General features: G+C 39.0%; 1 protein-coding gene across 3 annotated transcripts in view; it reads left to right on the forward strand.

Moving 5' to 3' along the window:
• SPI1 (Spi-1 proto-oncogene) overlaps nucleotides 1–14933 on the forward strand; it is a 55272-nt gene that overhangs the window by 23475 nt on the left and 16864 nt on the right. For 2 of the 3 annotated variants that reach the window (XM_072863900.1, XM_072863901.1), the window contains one exon: nucleotides 11955–12054. In XM_072863900.1, the coding sequence (XP_072720001.1) occupies nucleotides 12010–12054 (45 nt within the window). In that variant the 5' untranslated portion in view covers nucleotides 11955–12009. Of the gene's footprint in view, nucleotides 1–11767; nucleotides 12055–14933 lie in introns of those variants that run through there. The other variant, XM_072863899.1, reaches the window with a different exon arrangement.

Below are 14933 nucleotides of genomic sequence, written 5' to 3' on the forward strand. Positions count from 1 at the left end.
ATCAATATCCAGAGAAGGCGAGGCTCTGTTGTAAGAAAGAAAAAAAATTCCTCACCTGTGCAAGGCTGGTGAATGTAGATCATACTTGTGGTGCACGTCTATGTGTGAGAGGCCTTAAATTTTTTGTCCAACAATTGGTACTGAGCAGGATGTGTGCCCTTTATATATATAGCTGGAAGAAAAATAAAGTAGTACCTTGTCCTAATAGCCATATGTTCCACAACAAATCAAACATCTCATTGATAAAAGGCATATAACAAATGTGAAGGAAGAAAGTGGCTTGGGGATCCACGTGCACAAAAATAGAAGAACCAGAAACTGCAGAAGTACATAATCACTTTAAAACCACTTCAGATGTTTTGTTCATATTGATTCCAAGTGGATACCCTAATGACAAATTAGCTTAGAATTTGTCAAATTAGACAAATTTCTGACTGCTAGGAAGATGACCACTGGAGTCCTCACTACAGATTCTAGAAGAGGTCTCCCCCAAATCTAACATCTAATCTGGCAGTCAGGTCACAGAGTAATGCAATGCAAATGCAGTACATCTAAGACAGGCTGAGAAAACAGTTTTAGTCTCAGTGGAGTGTGCTAAAATGCTAAAATAAGAGGAAGGTCATGCTGGCTGACAGGATTTGTGAGAAAATTGTCCTAGGATTGAAACAAATTCTGTGGGGGAGATTTTTTTCAGTGTGCTATAAACTGTCATAAAGCATGTCTATCCTGAACAATATATTATTGTGCAGAGCTCTTCAAACTGATGCCTGGGGGAGGTATGTGACACACAGTGGCATGGCTGGACCCATGGCTGAGCTGAAGTTTCTTCTTTGTGCCTTACTAAGTAGGTATACCTGTTTGTCTGGCGGATCTTGAAGAAGCTGCTGCACGCTGCGGTTTGGATAATCCTACTGTGGCCCTCTAAACTATTTAGCATTATTCTGAGAATAATAGGCCCTCAATGTCTAAGGTGTGTGTTTAGCATCATAACACATAGCAATAAAGCTTATGGAACAATCCCTGAGAGACTGTAAACTCACTGGCATTTAGATTAGCAGCTATTTTAGTTACTCCTGTATGAGGCTTTATTGTCACAAGATTACCCTGTAAGGAGGATCTGCCAAGAGAGCTTATTTTCAGACAACAATAAATAGTTTTTGACAAAAAAGTGGTAAATAAACAGACTGTCACAGATTTGACAAAATTTGACTCATCAGATGTTTGGGTTTCCAAAATGGAGGTGGTTCTGTACAGGAAAATAAACATGAATCAGACTTAAGAATATAATGCCTTTTAAACTTACAGGGACTACAGGCTAACATATCTAGTTTCAAAAGTTAAGAATTAATTGCTTCAAAAATGTAAAGAATAAAGATTTTGAAAATTAATCTGGAATGGATTAAGACTTTATTTGAAAAAAACCCCACTGAAAATGGTTTACATTTAATTTTGTTGAAACAGCATGATAATGACTTCCTGATTTGGATTATTTTTTATATTTCACTCAAGCATCTTTCATCAGTGATGTTCCCAACACCAAGCCAGATGTAGTCCTTCAGGGTCAAGGTGAAAAATTTGTCCTTGTTTCTTTGAAAACATATCTAGACCATTTGGTGATGACTGACCGTGAAGGTGTTGAGGATCTGTTTGCTATTCTTGTCTCAGGAATCACGGTTTTATGAGTAACTACATCCAGTTTTGATCTTTCTAAGAACTGATTGGATCAGGAGAATAAACAGAAAAATATTTAGGAAACTTTCTTTCCATGATAGCAGAAAGGCAGCTGGGAGTGATCCCAGGCTTGTGCACATTGCAAAAGAACTAAGTGTATTTGTCAGATGGAAAGGGAGCTATACAGTGTCTCTCTCCAAGCCTACACATACTGGCCATAAAGAAAAACCTGGTCTCTTCTGACCTCATGCAAAATGGGAATGGAAAGAAATAGGGAATGTTCTCTGAAGGAGATTCTGAGGAAGAATACATATCCATTAGGCCATCCTTTCATTGTCAAGAGGTAACTTGTGAAAGGAAGTAATTTTAGCGTTGTCTCTCTTGAAGGTTTAATGTTAATGTTACAGAGAGGGTTGCAGATCCCACTACCAACTCATAGCTGATTGCTAAATATAAAGGGCTCCAGCACCAGAGCTGAAAACACCTTGGTATATACTGATATCTTAGGCACTACAAGCAAATGTGCTAATAGGTTTGGTGCCAAAAAGTCAATGATAAAGGGAAAAAAATCATTATTATAAAGTTTGGGTGCTTAAACAACCCTTTGCAACTACGCTCAGCTTTCTAGCTGCCGGGAAGTCATGGGGTTCATGTGTTCTGTTACCGCCTTTTGCCTCCCACTTACAGAGGAGAGTTGGCTAGTGTTGTGACCCGTTCTGCAACAACATAGGCTGACTGCAAATTAAACATGTCCCCAGTTTATCCTCAAGGATCATGCCCAATTCTTCTAGGACATACCAATGGCAGCCCTCTTCCTAGGACTAGCACTGTTACTGAAACAGATTATGACATCTTTGTATGGTTTTCATTTTGATTCTCTGTGTTCAGATTCAGAGCAATGAACATGCAGAGAGCCTCTGCCAGGTCCTTCTTTCAGAGAGCTAACTATACAGCGTAACACAGTGTAACGGTTAACCTGCAGAGCCCCTAAGGTCTTTCCCTCTGCAAAGTTTTCTTCTTCCTGAAGTCTTCTGACTAGCTCTACAAAAAGTTACTCCCATCTCAATTAAAATACACCGAATCAAAGCTGCGATCCCAAAGTGACACAAAATAAAGGAGATTCTAATCCAACTAATTTTAATCATCAGCCTTTCTCACATTATTCCTCTGCTTTCTGGGTTTAGCTTTCCAGTTACATTCTCCCTTTGATGCAGCATATCTTCCATCACCTGGCTTAGCATGTGTAATAAGATATAACCTCACAGAAGGCTTTCCTTCTGGCTAGAGAACCTCTGATCAGCTAGACTTCCTTCCCAAAGTGAAAGGAGTCAGTCTGTGCCCCAATCCCCAACTGCGTTCTTCAAGAGCACCTTCCCATAGTCCTAACACCAAGTACAAGACGATGCAGTCAATAGTGCCTTAGATGATTTCCTGCTACTGGTGGTTTGAGGATGAGAAGCAGTCTTTCGCTTTTCATAGGACAAGAAGAATAATCAAGTGAAATCCACAGCCTGAAGTGGTTGGGAACATCAGGAGAACAGCTCAGCATATCGTGCAAAGGAGGAGAAAAATGGCAAAAGCTGTTCTAGTAAACTTCTATTTACTGGCATGCTATTGAGCAATAGTTTTGGTAACATAGTGTATATTCAGACTTACATACACGCACAGATTCTCACATGTATGCACAAAAACATAAAGAAGTCCCTTAGAATTGGGATGTGATTTGCAGGTGGTGTTCAGAAAGGGATAAATATTGTGGGGCTCTCAGTTTATGAGGTTATCACTGTTCTTCACAGCACCCTCAACAGCAACTTAGAGCCAAATCTATTTAAAAACAGTAAAGGCAGAGAAGTGAAGTTGCCTTTGGTTGTGCTTTTTTTCTCTTTCCCGTTGTAGCTTCCTCTTTCTCTTCACCAGCTCAGCACTGCTGGCAGCTTTTTATAAACCACGATTCCTACTGCTGTCAGCTTGTTTGGAAACTACATGGTGAGCTCAGTCCAGCAGCTACTGCTGTGGGTTTGTGTTTAATTGCAGACCGGATTTGCTTTAAATTCTGTACCCACCACCATAATTTTCACTCCAAAACACTCAAAGAGCTCTGCATATTCAAAAATACTCAGGACAAAGCAGAATTTTGCACTAAATGCATGCATTTATCTAGCATAAACTAAAAGTGGAAATGCATTCCCATAAATAAGTAGTGAAGAACTTCTGCACAATGCATATGGGAGTGATGGCCTCTGGAAGGTTAAACCATGGCAGGGTGGTCAGTAATGATGGGTTATTCTAGTTGACAGTAATCTGCACTGAGCATGCAAAGTGATATCATGACCAGAACAATAGCTGTGAAGCCAAAAGCAATATTGAGAAGATCTTCGTTTGTAGAGGAATCTTCTACAATACCTCAGACATCTTTAACACCAGAGACAGGGTGGATGGGTGAGTAGAGTGCTGTCCAGAAAGATTATGATTACGTGAATGATTAGGAATAAAACAGTGAAAAAGCTTCATCTAGCCATAGCATCAAGGAGAGATTACTAGGAAAGTAGGCAGAAGCAACAATGGGGAGGAGCAGGAGCGGGACTGAGGAAACACTGTGGGTTGGGATAGTGAGGTAAACAGCACCAGCACTCCTGAAGTCCTTGTCTTCTGCCTGCTGCTCCAAAGGTAAACTTTGCCATTGGTTTGGTGGAGAAACTAACTTGGGATAGACACGTTATATTTCTTCTCACCACAGCAGAAATCCTACAGCCAGTTAGGGACTGGGGATGATGGCAAGATCTTGGCTGGAGGCAAACGGTACTCAGAAGAAAAGCTATACAAAGAAAATAAAATCAGAGGTTCTTCTAGGTCACAGAGTTCAAAAACTTTTTTATTTGCAGATCTCTAAAATGATTCCATGTAGGTGCAAACATACAGGCAATTTACATGGTCAGTTTAAGCCCACTGATAACAGGATTACTTTTTGTTGTTTCTCTCAGATCCCTCAGAAATACTCCATGGACTTGCAGAGGCCTGAAAACCATGAGTTGAAAAGTCACTAAATCATGACTGGAAAATATAGGTCTACACATAGTACTTGTACTAGTTAAACTGAATTTAATTTCTGTATTACTGAATTAAATGAAAACAGCAACATTGGTAATAGCATGCTGCAACTGTAAACTATGTTAAATGTAGTCACTGTTTAAAATACACAGTCCAGTACTTGAATTAAATTTCAAATAAACAGTTAAGACTTTGTATGTAGGTGAGGTCTGTGACTGAAGAGAAAAAAAACTTGAGTAAGGCCAGGGGCGTAGGAGTGGGAATAAGGTGACTGCAGAAGAGTTGAAGCTCCATTTATCAGCAGAGCGCATTTTATCAGCAGCTTTACCTATATTTGCCCATGCTGTACATAACTGCATGTAGTATTCCTGACAGAACTGTAACTATCTCAGCCCATTGTGTTATCAGTCACAATGAATCACAATGGTTACTAACAAGACCCCCATCAATAGACAAAGCCATTGGGAAAGTCTGTCCCCTTCTCATCTGGCAGGAATCCTGCAATCTGGGGACAGACTCAGCTGAGTTATAAATACTCAGCCGTGGCTCTGTTTTGGTGTCTACTCCTCTGTCTCCTACCATCTCCTACTCAGAAAAGAACCATTTCCCTTTTCTTAATGACCACTGAAATCATTTAGGGAATTTCCAGCACACGGTGTACAGATTCTGATTCACTTTAACCCCAGAAAATGTTTAACTCCTTCTGGGAATTATTGTGAATTGATCCAGTCCTACAAACTAAGATACCCAAAGTTCCTCTTTCCCTTTTTCCCTTTCAGCCATATACAAGCACTTAGCATCCAAAGCATTCTGCTCCTCTGCACCCCTTTGTCACTGCAGTGAAATCTTCTTTGTCATGAGACCTTAGGCTCTCCACACTGTTAATTGGGTCAGATTTGTGGAGATCTCTTCTCCTAAAATGGGAAGATAATTTCATTTTTCTCATTTTCTGAGATACATATATACCTCTTAGCTTATTCTTCTGTAACATTCTTTAAAATGTTTAGCTGCTACCACTAATATAACATGGTCAAAACAAAACCTCTCTGTTTTCCTTCCCTTCTACCTCCTTCTTTTAGCAAAGCTATTCTTCTTACTCTTGCTGTCAGTTGGGTGTTGTCTCTGACACTATGCCCATCTACACAAGCAGGCTTTATCAAAGATGTGCAGCTTCCTCTTGCAGGACACCTGTAAGATCAATTTTTTTCACTTTCCTTTCATTGCCTAAACTCTCACCCACCAACGGCCTGAACTATGGCCATCTCCTTCCCTCTGGCTTTCCTGGCTTCAGACTCTCTTTTCCCTTTCTCTCCTTTCTCCAGTGCAAGGAGGGGGTCAAAATACTGTTCAAATGCCCTCTTTTGTATTTCTCCACTATATTCCTCTCAATTACCACATCAAAAACTAATTTTGAAGTCCTTTTAAGACCCTTCACACAACTGGTCCTCCCTAGTCTTTGTTTGTTTAATGTATAATATAACACAATAATGTAATTGTTTAACGTTTGATGTAATACTTCTGGCACAACAAGAAGAGAAAAATACAGTTCAGTACACTCAAATACTGGACTGTAGGTACAGAAAATTGCTTGTATTAAAAAAAAGATTGCAAAATTAGAAGACCAATAACCACAGTTGTGAGAACAACAGGAGGGAGGAAATAAAGTATCAACCCATATATTGTTAGCAGAACAACTTTACAAAAAATATAGTACCAAAATACAGAGCAAAACAACTGCAACCAAACAAAAAATTATCAACTCCTTCAATGGGCCTGCAGTATTTACATGGCTGATGTAGCATTTATCAAAGCAGTAAGCAAACTGTGCTTCTAAAAAACTGAACAGCTTAAGACAGAGCTACTTATCTCTAGGCTGTTAATTTTTTCTACCAGAAGATTAGTGAAAGATGTCAGCTTTTTACCAAACCCTGCAGATTTCAAGGCACTTGAAAAAACCCACAGGCAAGAAAGCAAAAATGAAGACTAAAGAATCTAACTGCATGTGACTTTTATAGTAAAGATGGTCTAAGGTTACAAAAGAATGAAATGTAATTAATTAAAACACAATTTTTCGTATCAGTAACTACTTCTGTAAGAAAACGTTTCTATAGATAATATACTACGGAGTGTGTCATACACACCTGTCCTAGTCATACACATAAAGCTGTGACATGAGGATTGCATGCATGCTTCACCTCTTATACAGCCAAATGTCTACTGTGAGGATGTATAAAGAGCACTAGCTTCTAGTACTTCAGTTCCTCTGTTTATGCAATATTCCAGACACAAAGTCCTTGTGAAAGTGGTGCCAGAGAACAGGAAGTGCAGTTGTAAACCCACTGGCTACCTAAAGACATGTTTATTTGTGAATAGTGTTTTTTCTCTTTAGAATTCTGAGAGATTACTAAGAGATATAATCCTAATAAGATACAAGTCTGGAAAGTATTACTTACATTAGGAGAGCAAGACTTCTTCCTAGATGCAGCTGCACTCTCAAGAAAGAACTGCTGCCTAAATATCCAAATCAAACTCCATACAGCAGAGATATTTCTGACACAGCTTGGTGGAGGTCACTACGGACCCAGGGAAAGAATCCTCTCTAACAGTGGGTGTAGATCAGCAATTTAGTTCAGATCATAACTGCACTTCTAAAATTAATCTCCTGATCCCCCCCACTTACTGTACTATAATTTGCACCACATAGCAGTATTAGAGTGCATAAACTGGATTGTTTTCAGATGAAACTGAAGATGTTGCTCAGGACTCCAGCTGCAAACGGGAATTCAGACCATGGCATCAGACTAGAACCAGTCTGAAGTGACACCCCCCAAAGGAAATACAAGGTCGTTGTTGAGCCTTCAGCAACAACGATTTTTTTTCTCTCCAGATATGCTCTTATTGAGCCATATCTCAGATGCCCCTCATCCTTATAGTTTAATTATGACTATTAAAGTATCTGATAGTAGGGGGGGGGAACTTCATTTGGACTGTAGGTTCAAGGCACAACTCTATGAAGGGATGTTAGACAATACTGCTTGCATCTTACTGGTGCTGCTGACTGTATGTAGTATGCAGACTGGGTGTAGACTTCAAGAGCAGATGGTATTAGAGCACTCTTCCATGTTAATTGCTTGAAATTATACAAAAGGTTTGAGAGATTGGATGACTATAAATGAGCAGGAATGTGCAAATTGAAAATCTGTTGCCTGCAGAATGCAGAAGATCATTAAAAACTGACATCAAATCTTACAGCTATTTGAACGCACCTTAAAGCCAAAACAAGTTTTTCCAAATACAGTAAATAATAAAATGTAGCTGAGATGTAAACAGATCTTGAAGACATATAAATTGCCAAAGGGATATTTTCTTCTTTGCTGAATTCTGCTTTATGGACAGTTTAAAAGTTACTAATACAATGAGAAATTAAGTGCTTTTCATTTCTGTAAGTGATTTCATATCATAATGGTTCTTAAAAAATCCATGAGGCTTTCTGGATTAGTATTGACTCAAATTACTCCTCTTCCTCCCAAAGAAAATGGTTATCTTCATTCTGATATGGATTTAGTCTAGTCTATGCTTGAAAATCTTTGCCAATATAGTGAAGTTAGTTAAGACTGTGATATTTTAATGACATTTTAATGACATTTTCCACTGGCAAAAGTCCTTGTACAGATGCCATTACATAAAACTCAGGAACTCATGAAAGCTGGACTGTCAAAACCACTTTTCTGCCACTAGGAACTGCATCAAGTCTAGGAGGGGATGCCCACATAGTGAGGAACAGTCCTTGTTCAAATGTAGCCATGGTAATAAACCTGTTGGTATCACAAGGTAACATCAGTGAGTGATAACCTGTCACAGTGGAAAGGGGAACACATATTTCAGTGGAGTCTACATTCAGACTGTTAAGGATTCTAAGGTGAAGCTCCACATGAGAAAAAGTGGTAACAAATTCTTCTCAGCCAGTAACTTGCAGCAGCCATTTTCTGGCTCCTACTTTCTCATTATGGAAAAATGCAACAAAGATATTTCAACTCATATCTTCAACTCAGTAGTAGTATATGTAACAAAGAGTTAAATGCAGAGAATTGTGCTCTAGAGCTCCAGACCCCACAGGTTCCAGAGTCAGAGGGACCCATAGGCTCTCTTAAGAGAAGAGAGCAGACCTCCCCATGTCGTCTGAATGCATATCCAATGTTAAAGGATGGTATACAAGACCCACAAGCTATATTACCTCTAGCTAAAACAAGTTCAATGGAAAACATAGCTCTGGGAAGAATGTGGAACATACAAGGGAATCCCTTGCTGAGAGGTCTTGTCTTACTGTTACAAGAAAACTCAGTAGCAAAATCTATGTAAACACCTGTTTCTGATTAAAAGACTTCAGGATGAGTGATATTGTATGTGGTTTTAGTAGGGTGAAAAATTACCTTCCAAGCACCAAACAAGGTTTGAGGTAACGGGACCTCTCTGTGATGTGGCTGCGAGTTGAAACCCTTTCGCTTTGGTAGCTTGTGGTTAGAAATAGTTTGAAGAATAAATGGGTAGAGGTAGGGGAAGAACTGCACACAGTGAGGTGATGCTTAGAGGGAAAATTTCTCAGATTAATATGAATGTTAAATGTTTTCAGAAATAATCTTTCAGAAACTTAATCTTTCAACTCAGCAGGTTTTTCTCTAGTTCTCCAAATTCCCATCATGGAGAAGGATCCCTACCCTACTTCAAAAGCCTTTTTGAAGGTCAGATTACACTCTGTGAGTAGCAGTTCACACCATATGCCTCTGGAAATCGGTTCTCTACTATACAATTATTTGGTAACTTCATCTGTTTTCTGCATGTAAGTCATCTAATAAGGTACTGCAAGGATCTGGGCCAAAAGTATCATCTCTAGTAGGCCTTCCTTTAGGAGTGAGAAGATTCTGTGATTACAAACATAGGATAAAACACCAGCTATATGCAACAGTGAGAAAGTAATCTATCCTGCATTTTAGCAAGATTGTTACTAGTGATGTTCCTATACAAATATGATAGTGTAAAAAAGCATTTTGTTTTGCTTTTAGCATTTCCATTTATGGAGATACTCTCCTTCCTACGAAGCTTATTCAACTTCTGGACTTTCTGCTGGTCCTCAAGCTTTATAGCATATTATTTGGTTCTAATTCATCACATAGAGAATCAATTTCATTATTTATATTGATAACCTTGGTGTGCTTATTACTCATACGTTAAACATGGTTGATAATGTTGGTAATCTAGCATTCCCTGAGTGCAGTAAGGCTGGTGCAAAATATCTATCCTTATTAAGTAATTCCTGTGCTAAGAGACAGCGCAGAAATATCCTCCAGCATATGAAATATAATTGCATTCCACTTTAATAGAAGCCTCTCTGTGTAAAACACTACATTTTTAAATCTTCCAGTAGCGGCTTAAGCTATCTTTCAGTGTACAATGAATCAGACAGCATATCTTCTTTGTTCTGAATAGCCTTTTTAATAGACACACAATTTCCACAATTACTTTTATCACCTATTATCCAGTTACCCACTTTAAGATTTGTGTATGCTATTGTTCACTCCCTTCTCCTCTGTTTGCACTGAATTTTATCATCGGGACTGTACTTTGCTTCTCTCCTTTTCCCCCAGGTGGTTCTGATCACTTCCAGGCTGGTATCCAAGAGGAAACTTGAGAACCATCTCAGAGACAGAAGTGGACTTTTTAGCAGCTTGCTTATTTCTAGGTTAAAATCAAGATTTCATGGTACAAATAAAATAAGAATGAAATTCTTATGCATCAACTGATGCTAGCGAAATTCACTTTGGGGCTTCAAGAGTTAATCTCCCATCATGTTCTTGATCTTATCCCATTGCTAATATGGTTTGCTTGTTGAGTTCCTTAGGGTGGGGAATGAGAGGAACTTGTGAGTGGCCTCTGGTTTTACCAGTGTACAAGGGAGGAAGTCTGTAGTGGCTGAAATTCCCCCTCACACATAGACCCAGGTGAGTGGTAAACAGGCTACTTTCAAAAGCAGAACCTGTGGCACGTAGGCATAGATTGAAGGGGAACAACCCAGACAAAGAAACTTGACTTTTCCAAGACATTAGTAACTAACTGAAAAGCAAGAAGGCATTTTGCAGAATCTCCCCTTGCAAGTTCTCCCCTTGTAGGAAGGCCCCACCCTCTACATCCTGCCCCGTGGCCCACTCACCCCTGCCCCTGCCAGAACCTCAGTATGAAGGGCATTTGTTCAGTGCAGCCAAACGCAAATAAAACAGTGGGATAAAGAGAGGGGAGAACACCGTGAGAGAAGAGCTAAAGCAAAACCTCTACAAGACATTTCAGCACCTGACTGCTTAGATACAAGTCTACAAATCTTGTTCTCTGCTCTCTGTTAAAGGCACTCAGGATCTGAGAGAAGTCAAGTCATTGCACGGGACATGTAATACTTTCTCCTTTTCCCCACTCGCTTTCTCCTTGCAGGAGCTAGAAAAGAAAGGAAATCACAAGAAACAAATAAGAGGACTAATTATCTTTCACTGAATCATTTTGCTCTATTGCAAAGTTTATGAAGAAAGTCTCATGGGCTTAACTTCAGTGTTTTGTAGAAACCTAAGACTGTACATTTGAAAGTGTACTCTTTTTTTCCTTTCTGCTAAGTATTGCCACCTAATTCCAACACAGGATTATTATTAAAGCAAGTCTGTGCCGCTGCACTGTCCTCACAGAAGTTGTCAGGACTGTGCCTCTAGATACATCATTAAACCAGAGAGCAGCACCATCCTTATGGTTCATCTACAGTGGGAAGCACATAGTCTTCCACAGAGCACTGCACCCATATGCTTGTTTATTGGTAGCAGGCCCAGGCTCTGGGCTGCTGATTATACAGTAAGCACCTGCCCATGGCAGGTCTGGCTCAGGGCAGACTTCCTGTTACAGCGCTGCAGCTCCCTGAAATGAGATTTATGCAAACTGGCTAAAAGCTGTGATGTCACAGCGCCCTGATAGACCCAAGGGCTATCTCCCTTCTGCAGACATTTGATAAAATCAGGAACTTCACATACAACTCGGGAAGAAGTTCACCTCAGAACCTATTAGGGCAAACTATGAAAACTTGTTAGGGTCCTTTTCCTATCCTGAGATCCATCACTGCAAAGGGACTTCACGGAGTCCGAGGATCTCACTTTTTAATTTTTTTCTTTTCTTTTTTTTTTTTGTTTCATGTGATTTTTTCAAGACAGTTATTCTGGATGTTTGAAAACTGAATTAAGAAAAATTCACTCAGAAGTTGGCTGAATGTTGCAAGCTTGCAAAATGGAAGGATTTCCCCTCATTCCCCCTGTGAGTATATGGGGTTTATTCCTAATATGGATCATTGGACTCAGTAGCAAAAGGCAAAGTAAAGCAGGTTTTATTATTTGAGAATATCTCTGTTCTGGTCTGTATTTGTAATGCCAGGAAGTTGGGCTTAGATCAATATATAAAGCTAGTGACAACATTGCAATGAATGGGAAATTAACATTTCCTCCCTAAACTTGTATCTGATTTTGATCTCCATTTGTTTTCACAGATTAAATGTATGGTATTTTTGTACGATATGCATATAGCAAGTCAGTAAATTTTTTTCTTCAGTGCCGGCTTTGTGATATAAGGCCGAGTCTTTCTTCAGGTTGTAATTCTTAATAATCTGGAGTATCTGACATAGTTTATTTACTTAACTATCTACCAATCTGTGAGAGAAGAGTTGTTCAATGTTGATTTTACGTATTGCAGATTTTAGGACTCTGTGCTCTTTGCAATGATAGCCTTTTAGTGTCTAACTTCAGCTTCTCTTGAACTGAATTCTCTTGAATTCACTTGCTATGAAAAAGCAATTGGTGAATGAGGGGAAAAAAACCACAGCCCTTAATGGGCCTTTCAATGTTTTCTCTAAGATACAAATTTTTTCTGTATGCTTATGAGGCTGTATCTATCCTTTCTTTAACTCTGAAGCAGTTACACTGCTGTAATTTATTGTATGGTGAGTTTGGAAATTATTATTTATGAAGAACGTAATGTCACTAACCTGCTGTTCAGAAACAAACCTTAATGGGAAATCTCTAAGCAGAATGGGTAAAAGAGGCCCTAACTACATTTTATTAAGTTTGTAGAAGCTGAAGATATGTCAGATAAGGTGTTTTACTTGACTTTTTATGTGGTAGATGACTTACAGTAATTGCTATATGTGTTCAGAAAACAGAAAGAGACAATACAGATCCAAGAGTCCTTTTAACAAAACTTGTATCAAGTTTTCTTTATGTCTTTTCCCATCTAATGAAGGCTAAAGACATGTTTCATTATCTTTCACCCAGAAAGATGGGCCTTTGAATTCCTTTCATGTTTGGTATCCATATTGACTGAAAAAATATGTCTTCTTTTCCGGAGACCCTTTATTCTAGCAGTTCATCATCAGTGTCCCTGAAATCCCCTATTTACCCAAAGGGTGACAAGACCCTAAAAATCTTTTTTCTTTTTCTTAAATACAGTGAGTTGCCCAGTGGATCTACTGTAAATGCGTCAGGATAGAATCTGAAAAGAAACTGAGAAAATGAAAAAAGTACACAGAGATTTCTCAATATGTTACTTGTTGGGCTTTAAAAAAAGTTAGAAAGAAACCCAAACCTTGTCCTCACCTACCGCAGAAACCAGCATCTCCATTTAAAAAAAATATATAATTGTTAATTTTCTGTCCACACATTCCCTCATAGCCAAGTTTTCTGGACTCTTTTTTTCAGTGTTGAATTCCAGTGCATACATGGAATAAATGGAGTGAAAATCTGACACAGTCTGGCCCATATTCTAATTTGTGTTGCAGTCAATATTTTGGCTGAACTCTGTTCAGATGAAAGATACAACAGGCAGTGAAAATACAATTACGTCTTACAGGAGCACTTGACAGGGCAATTTAGTTTTTATTTTTGTGATTAAAATGTCCAAAATTTAATAATTTTGTGTTTTGTACTTCCAAAATTGTTTGACGTGCACTTTGAGCACTGCCAGTTAGAGCCCAGCATGGCATCGTTATAAATGTCGGTGCCTCCTGGGACTTTTTCAGAGGGGAGACATAAGCCTGTTTCTAGACAGGGGTTTCTGTGAAGCAATACTTCCCTCCTCTGCCCCTCCCCTTTCAGTTGAGGGTGGGCCAGTAACTGCCTTCCTCTTGACTATGCTAGGAAACTCTTAGCCGTCATTTGGAAAACGCTGCTCAAATGGTATAGGAGTACTGCATCTTTCTCTGAAGATTAAGGAATTTTGTATGGAAAAGTTCTGCAAACTGGGCCCATGTCTTCCAGTGCATGACAGAACCTACTTGTGCTACGGGGTGAAAAATTATTAAGTCAAACGCCTTTGCCTAAAGAGGGCTGCAGTTATATGTGAATCCCTATGTAGAAATCACAGCTTTGAATAGAAGTATATTTGTATGAGAGCAAAAATGTCCCACAGAAGCGTTCTGTTCCACATAACTGTGTTGCCAGCATGGTCCAGTGAGGCTGGCCCAATGGGTGATCATGCTAATATTTTTACTCATCTTTTCTAAAATAGTTATACTGTAATTTTTTTCCAAGGAAAAACAGTTAATCTTGGCCTTAAACTTGCCTCAGCAGCACATCATTGGAAACTGTGTGGAGTATTTCTGAATCACATGCCAGTGAATAGTTATGTCAGGATAACAAAAAAAGATCAGCATTTAGTGAGTTTACAATCACCTGGAATAATCTGACAAAGTCTTGGTGAATAACAAGAATTTTCAGATTGCTATTCAGTTGAGTCCCCTGTATCTCTCTTAACCAATGCCAACTAAGCTTTCTCCAAGTAGTTTTGTGGCTTTTCCTTTGATTTTCAGGGCAAAGAAGGAAGATGGAGGCAACTCTCCATTTATCAAACTCTGTGACAGATAAAGTATTGTTTGTTGACCTCTTGCTTGAGGTTGGAATATGGTTTTAGATAGCATACTGTACCTCATGGCATGTAGGAAAGGAGATATCAACTTCAGACCACAGCTATGAGTTGCTAACAAAGCTTTCTGTCACTCTTTTACATGAAAACAATTGATAGAACAAATGGCCATTGACATCAGTTAAATATTAAATTGTAACATAAGCCATTCTTTGCTTTTTGTCACGGGAAACAAAACAGTTCAATGTCATGGAAGTGCTATTAGTAAGAAAGAAGATGAAATG

Source organism: Ciconia boyciana, chromosome 6 (assembly GCF_034638445.1).
Source record: "Ciconia boyciana chromosome 6, ASM3463844v1, whole genome shotgun sequence".
Taxonomy (NCBI): Eukaryota; Metazoa; Chordata; class Aves; order Ciconiiformes; family Ciconiidae; genus Ciconia; species Ciconia boyciana.